Consider the following 19,516-nt stretch of genomic DNA (forward strand, 5'->3'; position numbering starts at 1 on the left):
AAAATATATAAATATCAAATATCGTATCAGCCAAATCTCTCTAACTCAAACTGCACGGCTAAGTATATGGCTCATAACCAATCTCAATTATATCAAATCAGATCGAATCTTGCACACGAGTCGGAACCACCTAAAGTGGTTTGTACGACAAGGTTAGGTGTAAAATAAATATGCTCTAGTGCTACGATCACGTGAAGACTGTGCGAAAGATCGTGGGTCACCTACAAGTCAGAACTATCTATAATGGTATGTACGACAAGCATGTGCACCTAACTTGGATCCAAGGTGAGCATATGCTGCGGGAGGTGAACATCACGTGAAGGATTATGCCCTAACTCTGGGCGGGAGCACTAACACCGCGGTGCAGGTTCATGAGCTCTCAATACATTACAACATACATTGCATAACTGAAACAATCTCGTATCTTTAATTTAAGAACTTACCTAGCACTTACCTGTGCGTCCTCAGCACCAATCATAATTATATGCAACTACTAATGCATAATAAAATAAACAGATACTTACATGGCATTTCCAAAACATATAATCATTTAAACACATTTTATGGGAAAAATCTCAAGTATATAGGTATATACGGAAAACCAAAAGCCCACTTACTGATATGTCGAAGGGTTGTAGCCCCCGAGCCTCGATTGATGGCGCTCGTCCTCAGGATAGGTTTCACCTATATATGAAATAACTGAATAAACGTTATTTAAAGCACATAACCAAAATTAGGTAATAACTTCTCATACAATGCTCAAATGGTGTATTTGAATATACAACTATGATCTACTCAATCTCAGGAACATCCCCATATTTTTAGAAAAAATTTCCGACGTCCCACGCGCCAGCCAAGGCACGGCCAGACGCGCCCCCACACCCGACCAACCCTAACAGAATCCTTAACTGCCATTAAGGAATATTCTGCTAAAAATTAGAATATTCCGTTAAAACTAACCTGACGCCATCAGTTGCCGTTAGGAATATTCTGTCAATATCGACAAAATATTCTTCTTTCTTCTCCGGCCAATCGCCGATCGCCGGAAACTAGAAATTCGAAAAACCTTAATATCTTCTTCATTTTTCAACCAAATTTCACAAATTTTATATCAAAATGAAGCTTAAGACAAGTAGAACCAATCCTTACCTTTCAAAAGTCCTAAAACTGACGGAACTCGCCGGAAAATCCCTCGATAATCTGGCTAAACCTGCAACTCGTCGAAATTCAACTTCCCGACGTCCAAATCACTTCATTTTTCTTCTCCGAGCTTTGTGAAGACGATCTAAAGCTTCCTATAACCTTAGAATCTCCCAAAAACTCCACATTTACATATGCATGAACAGTACCTCAAAATTAGGATCTCGGGTTCTAGGGTTTTCCAAGCTTTCTCGTCCTATAAATGGTATGAATAGACTCAAGAGCCTACGATGAACTCAAATGTCACCTTCTCTTTGTCGATCCGCGCCTAAATGGAATGGTTCGAGAATTGTCCATATGCTTGTACGGACGTTGCAGAAAATTGAGAGAGGGATGAGAGAGAGAGTACACAGGGAATGGGATAGGTGTGTGTGTGGTCCTAGTTGGTTACAACCAACAAAACAAAAGTAACAAGCCTAAGTCTTTTCCAAAAACTTAGGAAATATTAGAATTGTCTAACTTAAGTACATAATACACACAACATACTTTAACGTAGAAGGGTAATTTAGTAACTTCCACGTTCGAAACCAATTAATATAACAAAATTTCAGAACGGGCTATGACACAATGAGTTAGCAATAGTAATTTGATTCAAATACTTCTTTAGTCATAATCGAACCTAAAATCTCATTCTAGAAAAAGTGAAACAGGAATACTAATTTAATAAAATAAAATTGTGGTTCGTAATATCAAGAGTGTTCTTCCTTTACAGCGGAATACTCATAAACCTGACAAAACAAAACACAAGGAGTCATTGCAGCCGCCACAATCACTAGTTGACTTACGACTCCCTTAAAATAATAATAATAATACCACTTTTTTATTCTCAAGAAAATAAATTACGTTAAATCGTACATATTCGGGGCAAATGCCTTCTTTTTGCTGCAATAAAAACACAAATCTGATGTATTAGGTATTCGCACTCTGCCCACATCATTGGCCCTTTATTAATCTTTTATTAAAAAGAGTTAACTATAGCTATAGTCCCTTAACTTTAAGTCAATTGTAGCTTTAGTCCCTCAACTAAAATTCCATTAGATATAGTCCTTGAACTTCATAAAATGTGGAGCATAAGTCCTTTTGTTCTAACACTGTCAAATTCTCCGTTTGAGGTGCTTACATGGCTGGCAGATGTGGAAATATTTGAAAACCCTAAAAAAATATTCTCTGTACAACAGCAAGACTATCACAATTACCACCAATTGACTCCATCTCTCTCAATTTTGCTTTGCCCAGCCCCTCCCAAACCCTCTGAAAATGAACCCCATTAGTTTGCCCCGCCGCAAATGGTTCTCCAAACCTAGAACAAACCCAAATTGGCGGTGAATGGAGTAGCACTACCCATAATCCCGAGGTCCCCATCTACCCGAATAATGAAGATTGAAGGTGGTTTAGTGGGGTAGGTCTGCGGTGCGTGATGGCTTTGGTGCGCAGCTACGAGAGATATGGAGATCCTGGAATGGGGAGGATGAAAGATGGGAGAGGGGGAAATCATGTTTTATTTTTTTGTTTCTTTTGTAGAATATTTATAATAAAAATCTAACTTATATACCTAATTTTTTATCCCATTCGGTACCCATTTAACATAATGTGGGTCCCATTGTACTGCCACACAAGCACATTAACAGTAAACATAACGGAAGGACCATTACTCCATAGTTTGACAAGTTGAAGGACTATATCTAATGAATTTTTAGTTAAAGGACCAAAGCTACAATTGACTTAAAGTGAAAGGACTATAGCTACAATTTTCTCTATTAAAAAAAACCAAAACTAGCAAAATAGCAGCCAGCACATTGGCTCAACCTGTAAAGTAGAAGACATTTTCTTTCTCTCTTTTGGATGTAAAGGAGAAGATGATCTTCAAGGTACTAGTATATTCTAAATCTCTAACGGTCATGAATTGTGACAAGCCGTGTCATGACAAATAAGGTGGGTTTAATATATAATTAATCATCTTTAACTAATAACTAATGAAAGTTTGTCATGTCGACAAAAATTTATGTTATTTGTTATTGAACGCGATAAACTGAGTGACACAGTAGTTGAATTAAGAGATCAATGCGTGTAAGATATGTACGAGGGTTTTCTATTAGGTGAAGTAAAGTATTAATTTACAGGAATATTTATCCTGCTAGGTCATGGATCTTGAGGTGCGAAACATATTTACTAGGGTTTTCTATGTGGGCAGGAAATCTAATACTCTCTTATAAATATAAGGCTTAGGGAATGGGGTAGCAAACAAATAAATATAAGGCTTAGGTCTCCACTCTCATACACAATACTCCCCGTACAGAAGTGCATGAGGCGTGTGGAAAGAGGAAGATCTTTGATGCTTGTTTCCTCGTTCGTGGTTCAACTTTGTTCATGGCAATTGCCTATTGAGAGAGAGAACCAAAATTAGATATTTTTTTAATCCTTGCACAGAAGAATAATTCAAATTTTTTTAATGACATGTGAGTTATCCTATTTTTTTAGTTGTTTCCAAAATATATTTAAAACTACTTAAATGTCAAAATGGTCCTTGTGTTATGGCTATTTGGCCAAATTAGTCATCGTGTTTATCTCCGTTAGCCAATTAAGGACATTCTATCCAATCTTTGTTAAAAAATTTATAACCTATTATGGAAAATTATTTTCAATTATATAAAAAGAAATATACATTTCAAAATGAAAACAAAATTAAATAAACCCACCCTACCATTCACTTGTCCTTGACCCAAGTCCTAGCCACAGATGGAAGCAACTTGATGAACGCGTCTCTAGATCTACCTCGACCCCACATGTCACCACGCAAGTTCCATCGTTGTGATCCCAAAAAAATTAACCTCAATCACCTTGCCTTCGACCTTGTAATCGAGATACATACCGCAACTAAGAGAGTCATATATTATCATTTTCTTTATTTAAATTAAAATTTACAGAAAAATGCAAATAAATGAGAAATACACATACAAGAGATAAAACTTCCAGTCTGAAAAATTATTAAGGTTGTGACATGGAAAAGAGGGGAGGGGTGCATGAATTTTGGGAGAGGACAGAACGTTAGGAAGGAGGTCGGGGAGTTGGCAGGAGAGTAATTTTTTCTTTGATTTTAAATATTTGAAATCAAATAGATAATTTTATAAATAAGTTGATAATAATTTATAAATTTATTAATAGAGTTTGAATGGAATGTCCTTAATTGGTAATCATGAAACGATGATCGAATTGGCCAAATTGAAAACACAGGGACTCAATTGACCCAATGACTAAAACACATGAACCATTCTGATATATATATATATATATATTTTTTTTTTTAACAAATAATATTATCTATACTAAGGGGGTGGGGTAGTGTGCTAAGCCTTACAATGAGTTAGCCATAATAATGTGGTTCAAATTCGTCTTTTGGCGAGAATCAAACTTAAGACGTTTCACTTACAAGTGAAGAGGAATACACTGACCGTAGTCCTAAGTAACAAACTATTTTGATATTAAAACCTAAATAATAAACTTTCCGGTTGACCTTGTACGCAAAAAAGAAATTATAATGCTAGATTGTGGTATGTACAAATACATATATATTATTAGTTTCCATCCAACGCCTGCGCATGTTGAAAATTGATTGAAGGGTGAGGGTAGCATGAAAACACAATATTCCCAGTCATTCTATCAAACGCACAACTCTTCTGAAATGAAACTGCCGCCATAATACATTAGTATCAACAACGGACGGCCTTTCAAATAGTGTACTGGTAAGAACATAACAACTACAGCAGTTGGGAGTTGGAAGACGTTAATATCTCCTATCCCACACAATGTAAAGCTGAGATGAAAGAATACCAAATCAAAGCTTAAGCGGCTCGTTCCAGTATACTGCAACTGAATTGGCCACCTGACAGATGCAGCTTCTCTGCTTTTGTAACGGCATCAAGAGGAAGAGGAATGAAACTTCGAGATGGACCATAGAAATGAGGGAAGCTATTGGAACCGTCAACAACTTCATATACTAACCCTTCACCTAGCTGCAATAACACAAATAGAGAAATGATCTAAATACTGAGATACAAGGTATGAAGACAAAAAAGAAAACAATGCCAACAAACTTTGAGTGTGATCTTCATGCTGATACATGTACAAACAAATGGAAAGAATGGCTCAATACACATGGCTGTTCAATAGGAAACTAAGAAAATGTGGGTGGTGGAGGTCATTCAGTAATAAATAGGACTGTAGGATGGGGAAAAATTAAGGGGTTTCTCATTCAGTCTAGGTTTCTAACTTTCTATTCATTAAGTCTTTGTTATACTTTAGGGAGCTATATGTGCCACAAGCTCAGCTAGCAAAACATGGATTTTCGGAAGGCTAGATTCAAGTCCTGCCATCTCTTTGGTTAACAAAAGTCGCCAGAATCCCACCATGCTAGTGCAAGGAGCTCATGAGCAAGACAGACTGAGAGATCATTCCAAGGCGTAAGTGCAGGAAGGAAAATCTTATAGATTGATCACCAGCTACCTTCTGGCCTAATGACATTTGTTTCAAAATGTTTCAGGGTAAATTTACCATGTCTTGTTCCTCTATGTAAACTAAACATAGTATAAAAAGGTCTGTTCTAATCAACAACGCCTCCACGCAACTCTGAAGAAGTTAGTATCTGAAATCCATGCTTCTTCCGATTCCCTTAATTCAGTAGTGCATATTTACCTTCATACGCTTCCTCTCTTTTAATCTGCAGAATAGTGGTATCTGTTTTTAACTTCTCACTTCAAAAGTAGGCAGAATCATGGGGCAGGTGCAGTTGCAATATTAGGTCTCCGTATAACATATAGGAAGTATTGTAAAATATTAGTTAACTTCAATGTGCAGTAAACCAATTGGTCAATTACTTATGTCAATCAAAGTCTTCTGAATGTTGTGCAATCATCTAAGCTTTGAATTGTGAAATTCAGTTGCCAACATATTATTCTATGAACAGATTCTTAAAGCATATGCTCAGCTGGCCTGGAGACGAATCGGATTAACACGTTCCTATGAGATCCTAGCTCCTGAGTTGTTTGAAAATAGTTTTTTCCCAACAAATATATAGCTCATTTTGATCTTTAGTAGTGCATTTGGACGAGTGGTTTTAAAGTTACATTGTAGTACTTGAGTAGTTCATCGGTAGCCTTCTTGTAGTGCATGCCTACCAAATATAGCCAAAGTTGCATACAATTTTAGGAAAACTAATGAAATATCCAAAAAAACTTTAGTTTTAATGAAAAATGACAAATAAAGGTGTAGTGAATAGTACCCAGAAAAAGTAAAAATATGGTTTTTCGTTAAAAAAAACCAGTATCGGGAGTGTTTTGTTAAAACTCCTTGGAATTTTAAACTCCCTCATCCAAAATTAATCACCCATAATTTTGTTTTACTTTTATTACAAGCGATATTTCTAGTCTAAGTTAGACTAAAAGGGAGGTGGAGAGTTTGAACCGCGAGGCACTGAGTTGAGCCCTGTCCACCAGGGCAACTCATTTGCCACCCAGAATTTCTTTCAGTTGGACCGTGTCTAAGCTTTAATCGATGCAAAGGTAAATATAATCAAATTGGCAACTGGGTGGGATATATACACATATACATATATGTATTTGAAGAGAGATAGAGAGAGACCTGGTTGAGGTTGCTCAGATGAATGAACCCAGACTTCTTGTCAAGCTCTCCACCAAAAATAGAGCCAGAGCTCTGCAACTCTCCCCACTCCACAGCAGTGCTGATTCTGTACACATATTCTTCCTTCCCCTCACCTTCACCTTCACCTCCACCTTCACCTCCACCTCCACCTCCACCTCCACCTGCAGCCATTGCTCCGGCGTCTGGAGATTGAAAGTCTTCCACCATCTGCATATCTAATACTACTGGACCCTGTTGGACTTTGACGGGCTTTTGAGGCGAGAGTGAGCCCATATGATTTTCCAACACCAAGAGTCCAAGCCCAAGCTGCGATTGCATGAAGAATCTTCCACGCGTCGTTTTTAAAGCTATTAACTTTCACTGCCTCGGCAGTGAGTAGACTCGGTACCCATACTGGGTTCAGTGTCACTGAAGTCTTTGGTCTGCTTTTTACATAACAGTTGACAAACATGGCTGCAATGGCGAGTGCAGGCCTGCTTAGCCCCCTCCATTGCCACCTCAGCGAGCTTCCGCTTTTGGGTTCGAGCTCGATCCGCAACAAGCTCGCAGAATTTCGGTTCTGTCAGCCCAAAATCGCTCTAAAGCACGCAAGAAATGCGTCCATTGTTCCGGTCGTACGAGCGCAGAGTTCTTCTGGTTCGTCTTCTTCCCATTTTCTGGAAAAATGATTCATGGGTTTTGAATGTTAATGCATATTCCATTCAAATTATGATTTGGGCGTCTCGGATTTTAAATTCTAAATTTTGGCATGGCTTCTGACTCCATATTGTTGGTTGCTCGTAGGTTATGTCCCAGACTCCAAATTTTACAAAGTCGAAGCGATTCTGAGGTGTGGAAACAATTCACTCATCTGTTTGTATATACATTGTTGTTGGTTCTTAATTTTGTTTAGGTTGATTGTTTATAGCTCTGCATGTCTGCTGTGGTTTTTGTCTTCTGTTACTTTTATGTGTGGAATACATGAGGTTATGGGTTTTAATTACATCTAATTATTTCTTAATCTTTGCATGATTATGGGACGAGCTAGGCCCTGGCGTGTTTCGCAGGTTTCTTCGGTAAGAGCTGTTGAACCTTAAACACAGCTTACTGCATATCAATTGGCATCGCATTTTGCATTGGCATAATAAAATTAGGAAAGCAACAAATTGATTTTTCAAATTTTGTTGATTGGATAGTAGGAAGAATAGCTCTGTGTTTCTAAGCCTGTGTAGTTATCTAAGCACCATCCCAACTTCTTCTGCAGTTGCCTTTAATCCTTTTTACACACTCAAATCCATTTGCATATATCGAACACATAGTCACCACTGATTTGGATTGGAGCTCAAACACGATAAACGTTGAAGGTTCATGAAATTCTAATCTAGAGCGCCATTGATGTCACTGGACCTAAATTTTGATTGCGGTGTGGCCTGTTGTGCCATGTCAAAAGATCCATTAGTAGTTGTTGGTTGTACCACTATACAATTCATTTCTGGAATTTAATGAAAATTATTTGTGACTGCCTCATTTAGTACCTATCAGCAACTTGTTGGCCAAGTTTCTGACTGCTCTCTGTATGCATTGCCTTGATCGTAGTCAAGGCAAGATAGCTTCTGTCTTTTAATAATACTCATGCTATCCTCGGAATTTTTGCCACTTCTCTCCTTTCAATTCATTACATCCATGGACCATGAGGCCTCCGTTGGGGACTGGGATGCTATGCCAGTGGAATTGTCCGTGGTGCACTAAGTAACGTCATTTGCTTACTAAAAGAAATGTAAAAGCAAAATGACCACTAGAAATTGAAGAATTAAGATGTTTCATGTGGTTCATATTTCATGAACTTATTGTAAGAAGAAAATAGGGTTATAGTACATAGTAGGGTAAGAATTGTACTTTATCCTTTCTTTTTGGTTGCACGTTTTCACATGTTTACTAATGTATAGAATTGTTGTTAGCTCCTTTAGATAATAGCATAAGCATTACTGTGGGTTTCTGGAGTCTTCAATCTTTTCCTCTGTCATTTTTCTAGAGCTCCTTGAGATAATAGCATAAGCACTAATCTTTTCGTTTCCATCCTTTGCAAAATCGAAGGCTCTGCTGAAAATTGGAATTCGTGGTGTTACTGTATCTGATGTTCGAGGCTTTGGTGCTCAAGGTGGTTCAACAGAGAGGCACGGTGGTATGTTCTTGCTTTGGCATGGATATTTTCTCTTCATTTTAATTAAATCTAGCAGATGTTTTTGAAACACTCCCTAGCCATTATATCTACTGATACTTATTTATCATATCATCCTACTCTTTTCCTATATTATCCTTCATAATTTCTTCCTTTTTTATTACTTTGTTAGGCTCTGAATTTTCTGAAGACAATTTTGTTGCTAAGATTAAAATGGAGATTGTAGTGAGCAAAGACCAGGTTTGAAGAGTCTGATTGATAATTTTAGTTCTATAATGCATTCTTTTTGAGATATTGATGCCCAGGGAAGAGGGGTTGAAAATCCCCAATTGAATCCTGCTCTCTTCACTTCATAGGTTGAGGCTGTGGTTGACACAATAATTGAGGCAGCCAAGACTGGAGAAATCGGCGATGGCAAGATTTTTGGTAAGTCTCTATACTTGTTCATTTTGAAACTACAAAGATACGGTCTAACGTTAGCACCTAAGCAGGTTAAAATAAAATTTTAATGAATAATTATTTCTTTGACATATATAATTATTAATTTGTGTTGAAAATGATGTACACTAAATTGCACCTTTCCATTTTGTCACCTATAGATGTTCTAAAGAGATACACTACCCTTCCAGAATTAGGGAGGGTCAGATTCATTAGTTTACATTATATATCATGTTTGTGATGTCAGATACTAAGGTCATCTAAGAGTTCTAGTGAAGTTGTACTTTAAGGTCAGGGACTCAGGTTGGTAGGACAAGTAGCTATTTTCGACAAGACTGATCATTTGCCAGATATCTTTATACTCCGTATATATGCAATGACCATGCTAGTTATATGTAAAACTTAAAACTCAAGGAACATATCATTTTTTGGCCTCTCCAGTGAGGTTTCATCAAACTTTCTAATGAGGTTTTGTATCCTGTGCAGTGGTGCCAGTCTCAGATGTAATCAGAGTTCGCACTGGTAACATTTTACTCGCCAAATGATTTAAGTTTAAGATGATGTATCCAGTTGTTTGCGTGTCTCTTTGGATTGATGATTGCTCTCTAGAGTTTACCTAAATTTTTTCTTCTTCTTGTATATGTCATTTTCAGGGGAGCGCGGAGAGAAGGCGGAGAAGATGACAGGAGGGCTGTCTGACGTGTCCTCTGCTTGAGTGAGTTTGACGAAACTTGATGAGTACCACTCTATTCAACCCCCCATCCAATCTTCTCTCCTTGTCCGTTAGATCTTAGAAGATTAGTGCTTTACTTTCGGACTGTATGCAGTGATGGAAGAGTAGAATAAGGTGTAATACCAGTCCTGTAGCTTCTATCTTTTCTCAGAAGGCAAATCGGTAGAAAATAACCCGGCGGTTGTTTCCCCTCTTATTTATTAAATAAAGTAGTGAGCTTATTTAGCGATGAAGAAGAATTTCCTAACAAAAATAGGTGGTTACTTGTCTCTGTCTTTGGAAGATGAATGCTATCTGGTCTATGTAAGCTTGTTTTACTTGTCAGTCGATGAATTATGCAAATGCGCTTCTGGAAGGAAGCTAACAAACACAAATCTACGACCGGAGGAGGCCGAATGCCAATCTTCTTTTGAATATATCAAGCCTGATAACTAATGAAATCGACAAACTTTCTTAGCCGTGCAGTCTGCTCGTCGGTCCAATCAAACCGCTCGTAAACCCCCAGCAGTAAGGTAAGAATCTGCTCAAGGATTCCAGCAGACGGAGAATCAGAAACTTCGGCTTTAACCGTAATTGCTGACCGTCAACGACAATATCAGAAGCTAGATCGTGGTTGAGCTGCTAAATGGGTTTAGCTTAGCCACTCCATGCACAAATATGGAGACGAATTGAATTGAGAGACGATGAGAGAAATAAGAAAGAATTCTTTAAATTATTAGCTGTGATCTATGTTATACAAATACACAAAAATGGGAAGATGAGTGTTGCAATGTTCAACGAGTTTTAAAAGGCAACCAGCTGGTGGCTTAGCCACGGCAGTTTAGATTTTAGGATAGTTTCTTGTGCTACAAAATAAAAAAGGATTTTTTTTTATCATAAATGATCTTTGAAATTGATTCATTCCATCGAGATGGTCCAAAAATTAAAAATCAATTAATGTAGTCTCTGAAAATAGATGTCACAAATTAATATGGTCATTTCGTCACAAATCTGTCAAAAATTCTGTTATGTGGCACATAACTGGGTCCCATAAGTCTATTTAAATATTGACATTTGGATTAAAAATAATTAAATAACTAAATATCTTTTATTTTAGTATAATTAAAAACTTCAACCAAAAAAAAAAAAAAAAAAAAGAAGAAGAAGATGATGTTCTTTCCCTCCCACCCAACCACAGAATGAATGGAATTGGCTTTGCAGCCATAAAAAATTCAATTCGTTAATTGAATTTTCAACAGCTCATTTTGTTGAATCTTTTTGAGGGATAAACACAACGACTGGAATGTTTTGTTGGAATGTTTTGTTGGCCGCGCAGGCCTAAAGGTTTTAACAGACATGGCTGGAGAGTGGAAGCAACAGCCCACAAAGTTTGCAATAACAAGAAAACAATGTTTTATCATGGTTTTCATTGTTTTTGGCACCCAGAATGTTTGGATGTGGGAAATCAAATGTCTTCTGATACATATATACCCACCTAAGCACAACCACACCTACACAACAAACATCAACACCAACGCTTCCAAACCCCAAACCTAAAATCTCGTTGTCACAAACACACAACACAACACAAGAAATCAGAAGACTGACATCACAGGGAGGAAAGCGACTGTCGCTCATGGGCAGAGCCAATGAAGGCTCACTGAGTAGATGTCTCACTCAAGTAATTCGTTTGTTTAGTTGCAAACTACAAATATATACACTCTTCCGTCTATCATGTACTTTATTTTTCTCATCACTTTGCCACTTTCCACTACTATATTGAAATTTTTGTAACATTACAATTGTGATACATCATCATTTAAAACCATCCTTAATAAGGTTTTCTTAGTTATTTTCGGTTGCCCCCACTAGAAGAAATTTCTTGTTTTTGTTTTCCTTTTTTTAATGTTTTATATTTTGCAAAAATAAAAAATATTTTTATTATATAATTATTTTTAATTCAAATGTCAATACTTAATTAGATTTATGAAACCTAATTATGTGCTATATCAACAAATAACATAATTTTTAATAGATTTATGATGAAAAGATAACATTGATTTGCGATATCAATTTTCAGAAACTACATTCATAGATTTTCAATTTTAGAGATCATCTGAACGTAGTTGAGACAAAGCCTAGCGTTGTTCGAAGGCTATCAACGAATCAAACGACGACAACCAACTTCTTTGAAAATTGTATTCTTCCTCTAATCAAATTTTCAAGTATTAAAACGTAAATAAATAAAAATAAAAATTTGGTGCGGTCGGTGACGTCTCTCTGTCCTTCCTTGGGGTCCATCTATAAATGCACAGACAGATCCTTCGTTCCACGTATAGCGTGAAATATAGCGTCGGTATCGGTATTGCTGCCAAGGACAGCCCTTCCCCTTCGGACTTGGATTGTCTGCCCTCCTAGTTACGGTGCCTTTTCATGCCCTTTTATTTTGTGCGGTCACAGTTAAGCCACGTCAATATTTTATATTTTTATTATTTTTTATCTTATTATCTTATTAAAAAATTAATATAAAATATTAACGTAACTTAACCGTGATCGCACAAAATAGAAGGGCATGTTAGGGCAGACAATCCAAGTCCTTCCCCTTCTTCTTAGAGACGCTCATACGCCCTAGAGAGAGAAACCACCGCAGATCTACTCTCTCTCTCTCTCTCTCTCTCTCTTCAAATTCTCCATCTTCCTCAGGTAACTCCAACTTTACCCTTCCTTCTTCTTGTTCTCGTCGGATCTGTACCCTCCACTGATTTTTACTTTTTCATTTTTTATGTACCGATTTGCACGAATTTTCGCCATTTGATCCGATCTCCAATTTTCTGACTTTTTGTGTTTCGATCCGAATTTTGCCCGAAATTGTGATGAAATTTACAAGATTTAGACCCTCGTTCTGAATGTGAATGCTGATTGATTGATATATAGATATTTGAAATTTTGGGTTGGATTTTTTTATCAAATTTTGAAGGTTCGAAAATGGGGCTGTCATTCACGAAGCTGTTCAGCCGTCTGTTTGCGAAGAAGGAGATGCGCATTCTGATGGTGGGTCTCGATGCGGCTGGTAAGACCACCATTCTCTATAAGCTCAAGCTCGGCGAGATCGTCACCACCATTCCCACCATTGGTATGTCAATCACTTGCATAACCCATCTCCTCCTTGATCTTGATTCATCACTCGATATCAGTTGTTGTTTATCGTTTTCCATGGTCTTAGTTGTTAATTGCTTTGAATCATGGTGAATTATGTGATTAGGATTCAATGTGGAGACTGTGGAATACAAGAACATCAGCTTTACTGTGTGGGATGTCGGGGGTCAGGACAAGGTATGGACTCTTTTTCTTTTTAACTTATTTAATTTTTCAAAAATGTTACTTCTTTCAATTGCAATTGAGTACTGGTAAATTTTGGTGAAAGTTGAATCCTGCATCTGATTTACGTAGTTGAGTTTGCCTGATGAAAAACTAAATTGTGTAAAACTATAGCAACTCAGCAAGTTTGGTGCCATGGCCAACGTGAAATTTATCATCTCTGTGATTGTTTTGTGTAAATTATGGTTTTAATTATTGATAGAATCATGGAGGTCAATTGGTTCCTAATCCTAACCTTCCTTCATAATCGACTAGTTAACGAGCCCACTCAACTCGTACCATTTGTCTTTCATCGTACAAGCTGATCAGTTAAACATCGTATTTTGTGGGATTGTTTCTCCTTTGGACTATTTTATCTTTTTTGGGCATACATGTTCCCCATGATTTTTCTCTTTCGGAATAATGCCCAACTAAATTACTTGTTCCTGAGGATTGTTTTATTGATGAGTTGAGTGGAGAAATTATCCAATATGTGGCTGTCAATTCACATACTGTATTACTTCTACGGTTTACGTCATTTCTCATTATCAGTTAGGTGTTATTATAGCTGCTGAACTTTCACTCTATTGTGTGTTGATATTTTGTTTTGTTTTTCCAGATCCGACCTTTGTGGAGGCATTACTTCCAGAACACACAAGGACTTATCTTTGTGGTTGATAGCAACGATCGTGACCGTGTGGTTGAAGCCAGAGATGAGCTTCACAGAATGTTGAATGAGGTATGCAACTTCTTATTCTGATTCTAAAGAGCGGGATGAAATATAGCACAATGAAAACTTGTGCCACTTTAATTGCTACATATTCATTTCTCTTCTTTTCTTTCTCCTTTTCATTTTGATCATTAACCATTGCTTGTATTTGGCAGGATGAGTTGAGGGAGGCTGTGCTTCTTGTATTTGCAAACAAGCAAGATCTTCCAAATGCCATGAATGCTGCTGAAATAACTGATAAGCTTGGTCTTCACTCTCTCCGTCAACGCCACTGGTAAAACTGAATATAGCCCTTCTCACAAACTCGCTCACACACACACACACCTCCTTGAAACTAACTTTGTAAACTACCTTTTGCAGGTATATCCAGAGCACGTGCGCCACTTCTGGTGAAGGACTGTACGAGGGTCTTGACTGGCTCTCAAACAATATTGCAAACAAGGTGGACTCATGCTCTCATACATTATAAGTAACTCGATTGTTCATTATGGTTTCCATTTCTGATTTTGGTTTTCCGATGTTACATTTTGCAGGCATAGATGGCTTGACTTGAATTTTGTGTATCGCCGATTCTGCTGTAATATGAAGTTGACATTGATCGGTCCTTGGTATTCTGCATTTCTCTGCTCTTAAGTACCTGTTTTTACCATTTTTGTGTTTACTTTTGCAAACAGTTCCTTTTCTTCGACATGTAGATGTAGTTAAGAATAATTCCTAAATTCTCAATTTTTCACCCAGTATTAGCGTAATAGCTTTGTTTCCCCTCCATTGTTTTGTGAAATGAAATAGCTGTCATCTATCTGTTAATATTTTCTCTCGCATCATCCAAATTCAAATCAAATGGATTTGGGAAGTATTGTTTGGCTTGTGAAATTATCATCTGATTTGAAGTATTGTGGATTTGTGAAATGAAATCCCTTACTATAATAATGTATGCAGAGGCGTTGCCCAAATGTTTATTCTTTACATTAGAAAGGGTCGAGTGATTGAACCATAAATTTGTCATAATTCTAAAACTAATTTCCCTCTCTTAATTAATGTAGCATAAAGAGTAATATCGCTTGTAATAAAAAAAATCGTGATCATTTGGGTGTTACACGTATAGGTTCATGCCTCCGGTCAGGTTTGTCTTCACAAAGGCCATCCAATGCATCAAATCATGGTAAGCGGACTGGTATATACTTGAATACGCTGCTTATCGACGGGATAAGGAGAAGGGTGGTGCTAGATGCCCCAAATTTAATGCACAAATTTGGTGTTCCTAGCATTATTCAGTTGAGAATATTTGGAATTCAAATGTCTTAACTGTCGATAGTGTGTGAGATTAGGGACACCGAAAAATTGTTTTACAAACCTTAATTTGAAAGTTTGGTGCAGTTGGTTAAGAACATACTCTCTCAAGAAATAGGTTTTATAGAGAGGTGAATTTGAACTGCAAGAAATAGGTTTTATAGAGAGGTGAATTTGAACTGCATTATTGCGAGCTCATTGTAAGGCTAAACTCATCTACTCTTTAATGTAGATAATATCGATTTGTTCAGAGAGAGAGAGAGAGAGAGAGAGAGAGAGAGAGAGAGAGAGAAGCAACTACTCTTTAATGTAGATAATATCGATTTGTTCAGAGAGAGAGAGAGAGAGAGAGTGAGAGAGAGAAGCAAGTAGCACACATAAACCCAATACAGGGTTTATGGGAGCGTTTGCTTCAGAGAAGAGAATTTAGAGTGAACAAATTGATTTGTCCTACCAATAAACATATATTTGATTAATTAACCATTTGCTCCTCCATAAAAGGATGATGGATTACATAAATGGCGTTTTTTCTCTCTTTCATACAAGATTATCAACACACATCAAACCTGAGCAGGTTCACTTAACAAACCCAAAAATAAAATACAAAAACCAAAACCAAAACCAAAAGCTGCTTACATTACTCATTCCTCATTCCCCCGATCGACCCCAACATGTATTGGACCCAAATTCCAATTAATCACCAATTTTATCGGAAAAAGGGAAGGAATTCATCTAAATATTTCCACTCTCTCGTCGACCTCGTAAATGGATGAACGGTCTTGATCGACTAAGCCGCTGAGGGGGCTGTCATGCACTGGACCGCAGCTGCTTCCGACAGAGCCTCCATGAAAGGCTGCATGTTCACCCCTTCACCACCTGAAGCTGCTGCTGGACCCACAACTCCTCCAGCTGCCTTCTTGTAGTCCAACGACTCGTCGTAGTATATACCCCACCATTTCTTCACTAGCATCTTAATGTCCTCCCTCTGCATGTTCTCCTCCTTCCCTGTATACCTCCACGGCTTCGATCCCTGTAACAATCAACGTACGTATATTAATCAAACCCTACAGAAAATGTGACACCTCGTATATCTATGTAAAATTAAAACTAAGTAATACTTGCTGCTGCACAATAATGAACGACTTTGACTTTGTCTAGCTCCACATTCTCCGGGTGACGCCACAGCATGGCCAGGACCAAATTGTAAACCAAAGGAATTGGCTTGTATATTTTCCGGAAATACATATTTAACAAGTCCTGTTCTGCAAACGGGGTCGGAGGGGTCCCTCTGAGAGTCCTCAAAAGGTCATGGTAGGTCTCGAGGCCGGGCTCGAACACGAACATGCCCGCGTTGAAGTAGAGCGACGGCGGTGGGCCAAGCTCCGATGTGAGCCACTGGACCTTCTCCGGGCACTGCTGGCAGTACCCGATTTGGTATTGCGGCGTGTGACTCCACGTTTTCTTACAGAAACAATCCATCACGGCGTAGAAATGTCCATCTGGCAAGTCAAAGAGGTGGTCTATGTTGTCGTACACCTGAATGTCCCGTCCAAGTATATCATCTTCTCGTACTCCACAAACTGCAATATTAATGAAATAAAAAAAAATCAGAAGTTATTAATTTTTCAAATTCATCTTAATTATGACATCGTAAAACCAAAAAATTGATTGGAACAAATTTATGAAAGTAACTAAATATTTGTTAGGTAAGTAACTTAATTTGTTAAAAACATTCACTATTATAAAAACAAAAGTGTCATATTTGATTCACTCTCATCGTAATTTAGATGAATTCGTATACATTTATGTACAACTAAAATTTGTTACACATGTTTTTTTTTTTATCTCTTTGAAAAAGAGAAAAACAAGAGACAAAAGTTTCCTTCGCTTCCAAGACAAGACTGCCACGTGTAAGACCCAGAACAACCCAAATTCTACGTGTAACAAAAAGAACGCATAAACGTACGAAGCCACGTAAGCAGTGGCGAAGCTACAGAGGGACTGGGAGGGGCGGCCGGACTGGGAGGGGCGGCCGCCCCTCCCCTTGCCGGAAATTAAGCCCATGAACGTGGTTCCGCCCCTCTGGTCTCGTCGGAATGAATGGCTGCACTGTAATCTGCGGATTGGTTTCTGGGTTTCTGCTGCTGCACAGCAGCAACTTATGTAATTTTTTTTTAAATCCCTCATGCCGTTTCATTTAGTATTTAAAAAAAAAAAATCCTTAAACAAACGACGCCGTTTCGTTAATTGCTTAAAAAAAAAGAAAATTTTAAAGGGGACCACTGTCCCCGTGCCTTCCATTTTTCAAAGTAGACCTTCACTTTTTGAAAACCACCCCACTGTTTGAAAACCTTCAGCACAGCAGCCAACCTGATGGGTTGGTTTTCCACTTCTCTCTCAATTTTAGGTAAAATTTTTAACTTTCTAATTTATATTATCTCTAACCCTAATTGATTAATTAATACAAAATTTTAGTTAATTAATATAGAATCATAGAGTAATACACTAATATAGTTATTGATTTTTTATTTTTGCATATAAATATGAATCCTATGAATGATTATTGATGAATGAAATTATTGTCTAGAGTAAAAATTGAATTCTTGATTATTGATATTAATCTATTAATTGAATTTTTGTGTATTAAATAATTTATATGAATATTGGTATTGATTAATTGAATTGTTGGTTTAATTAGTTAGTACTCATATTGACTATAGTGTAGCTTACTCTAGAATTAAGAGTCTAAGACTTTTTTCTTTTCTTTTTCATATACAGTTAAACAATGGAACGATACTATAAGAAACAGCTTAAATCCTCCTTCAAATATTCCGGCTAGTCCTTCTTCGAATATTCCGAGTAGTCCTCCTTTGAATATTCCAAATATTTCTTCTTCGAGTCTTCCAGGTAGTTCCCAACAAAGTGAGGTCACTGAGTTGGATGAAATACTGTCTAATCTTCATGTAAACCCTGGACATAGACATTGAATGCTTGATTATTCACCTAATTATCGTGAAGCAATTCGCCGACATTATCTCCAAAACAATCCTTATCAACCTAAAGATCACATCATGCCCAGAAAAGTTAGCAATAATCGATGTTTTGTCACCCGTTGGTTTGATAATTTTAAGTGGTTGGAGTATAGTATAGTAAAAGATACCGCATTTTGCCGTTATTGCTATCTATTCAAGTGTGATTTTGATGAAGAGGGAAATGCCGGAAGTGATGTCTTCACTGAGATTGGGTTTACAAATTGCCGGAAGTTCGCCCCTCCCTCCGATAAATTCTGGCTTCGCCACTGCACGTAAGCAAACTGAAAACAACGTACCTCCCAAATCCGCAGCTTCGAGTAGTTGATGACGTAATAGGCCATGGCGAACTGGGTCTGGTTCTCGGGTGGGTAAACGGGTTCGATCTCACGGACGATGCAACCCTGCGATTGAAGAATGCGGCGGTGCTCCTCCGGGACGTCGGGCAAGACTGCAACGACCAATGGGTACGCCGCATTGACCTTCCTCAATCCCTTGGCCAACCCGACGACGCCCTTCACGTAGTCGCCGTTGCCGGCCAAGAAAGTCACGTATGCCCGACTCGGCAGGGTGGCGGTTTTAGTGAAACCCAATTTGGGGACGCTGGTGGGGATGAGTTCGGGAGCCATGAGTGATGACGGTGTCCAAGGGAGAAGGGAAATAGTGTTTACAGAGGAAGGCCTTGACCCTTGGGAAGGTAGAGAGAGAAACTAGCTGAGCCCGATGAGAGAGAGAGAGAGAAGGCAGAGATTGGGATGTCTTCGTTTGGTGGTGTTGTTGTGGGTGGTTTGGTGGAGGGGATGGAGGGGGTGGAGGGGGTGGAGGAGGTGGAGGAGGGTTTAAATAAGGGTGGGAATCAAAGAAATGAATCTGTGCGAGCGAAATTTGTGGAAAACTCGTCAAATCTTTAGGGGCGGTTATGAGGCTGATGCCGTACGCGTGTCCAT

General features: G+C 38.0%; 3 protein-coding genes and 1 pseudogene across 5 annotated transcripts; 2 read left to right on the plus strand and 2 right to left on the minus strand.

Annotated features, from left to right (window-relative positions):
* Positions 1-4,797: 4,797 nt before the first annotated feature.
* LOC126583299 (uncharacterized) lies at positions 4,798-7,132 on the minus strand. Its single transcript, XM_050247634.1, has 3 exons — positions 6,835-7,132; positions 5,890-5,914; positions 4,798-5,210 (listed from the first exon to the last, which is right to left on the minus strand). The coding sequence occupies exons 1-3, from the start codon at positions 7,126-7,128 to the stop codon at positions 5,203-5,205; spliced, it is 327 nt and encodes a 108-aa protein (XP_050103591.1). The 5' UTR covers positions 7,129-7,132; the 3' UTR covers positions 4,798-5,202.
* Positions 7,133-7,215: 83 nt separating this feature from the next.
* Positions 7,216-10,423, plus strand: LOC126583296 (nitrogen regulatory protein P-II homolog). Its single transcript, XM_050247632.1, has 8 exons — positions 7,216-7,491; positions 7,639-7,684; positions 7,883-7,910; positions 8,929-9,016; positions 9,186-9,253; positions 9,370-9,439; positions 9,938-9,973; positions 10,105-10,423. Exons 1-8 carry the CDS (start codon positions 7,305-7,307, stop codon positions 10,164-10,166), a joined length of 585 nt encoding a protein of 194 aa, XP_050103589.1. The 5' UTR covers positions 7,216-7,304; the 3' UTR covers positions 10,167-10,423.
* A 2,029-nt stretch (positions 10,424-12,452) lies between these two features.
* On the plus strand, positions 12,453-15,057 carry LOC126583295 (ADP-ribosylation factor-like). Of its 3 annotated transcripts, XM_050247630.1 has the most exons (8): positions 12,456-12,546; positions 12,759-12,866; positions 13,141-13,296; positions 13,426-13,496; positions 14,140-14,259; positions 14,406-14,524; positions 14,611-14,692; positions 14,784-15,057. In XM_050247630.1, exons 1-8 carry the CDS (start codon positions 12,471-12,473, stop codon positions 14,787-14,789), a joined length of 738 nt encoding a protein of 245 aa, XP_050103587.1. In that variant the 5' UTR covers positions 12,456-12,470; the 3' UTR covers positions 14,790-15,057. The 3 variants fall into 3 exon arrangements, with proteins under 3 accessions (XP_050103586.1, XP_050103587.1, XP_050103588.1); XM_050247629.1 differs by having other exon boundaries at positions 12,453-12,546; positions 14,611-14,827; XM_050247631.1 differs by lacking the exon at positions 12,456-12,546 and having other exon boundaries at positions 13,098-13,296; positions 14,611-14,827.
* Positions 15,058-16,010: 953 nt separating this feature from the next.
* On the minus strand, positions 16,011-19,362 carry LOC126583293 (galactinol synthase 2-like; annotated as a pseudogene).
* Positions 19,363-19,516: the final 154 nt, after the last annotated feature.

Source organism: Malus sylvestris, chromosome 9 (genome assembly GCF_916048215.2).
Source record: "Malus sylvestris chromosome 9, drMalSylv7.2, whole genome shotgun sequence".
Classification (NCBI taxonomy): Eukaryota; Viridiplantae; Streptophyta; class Magnoliopsida; order Rosales; family Rosaceae; genus Malus; species Malus sylvestris.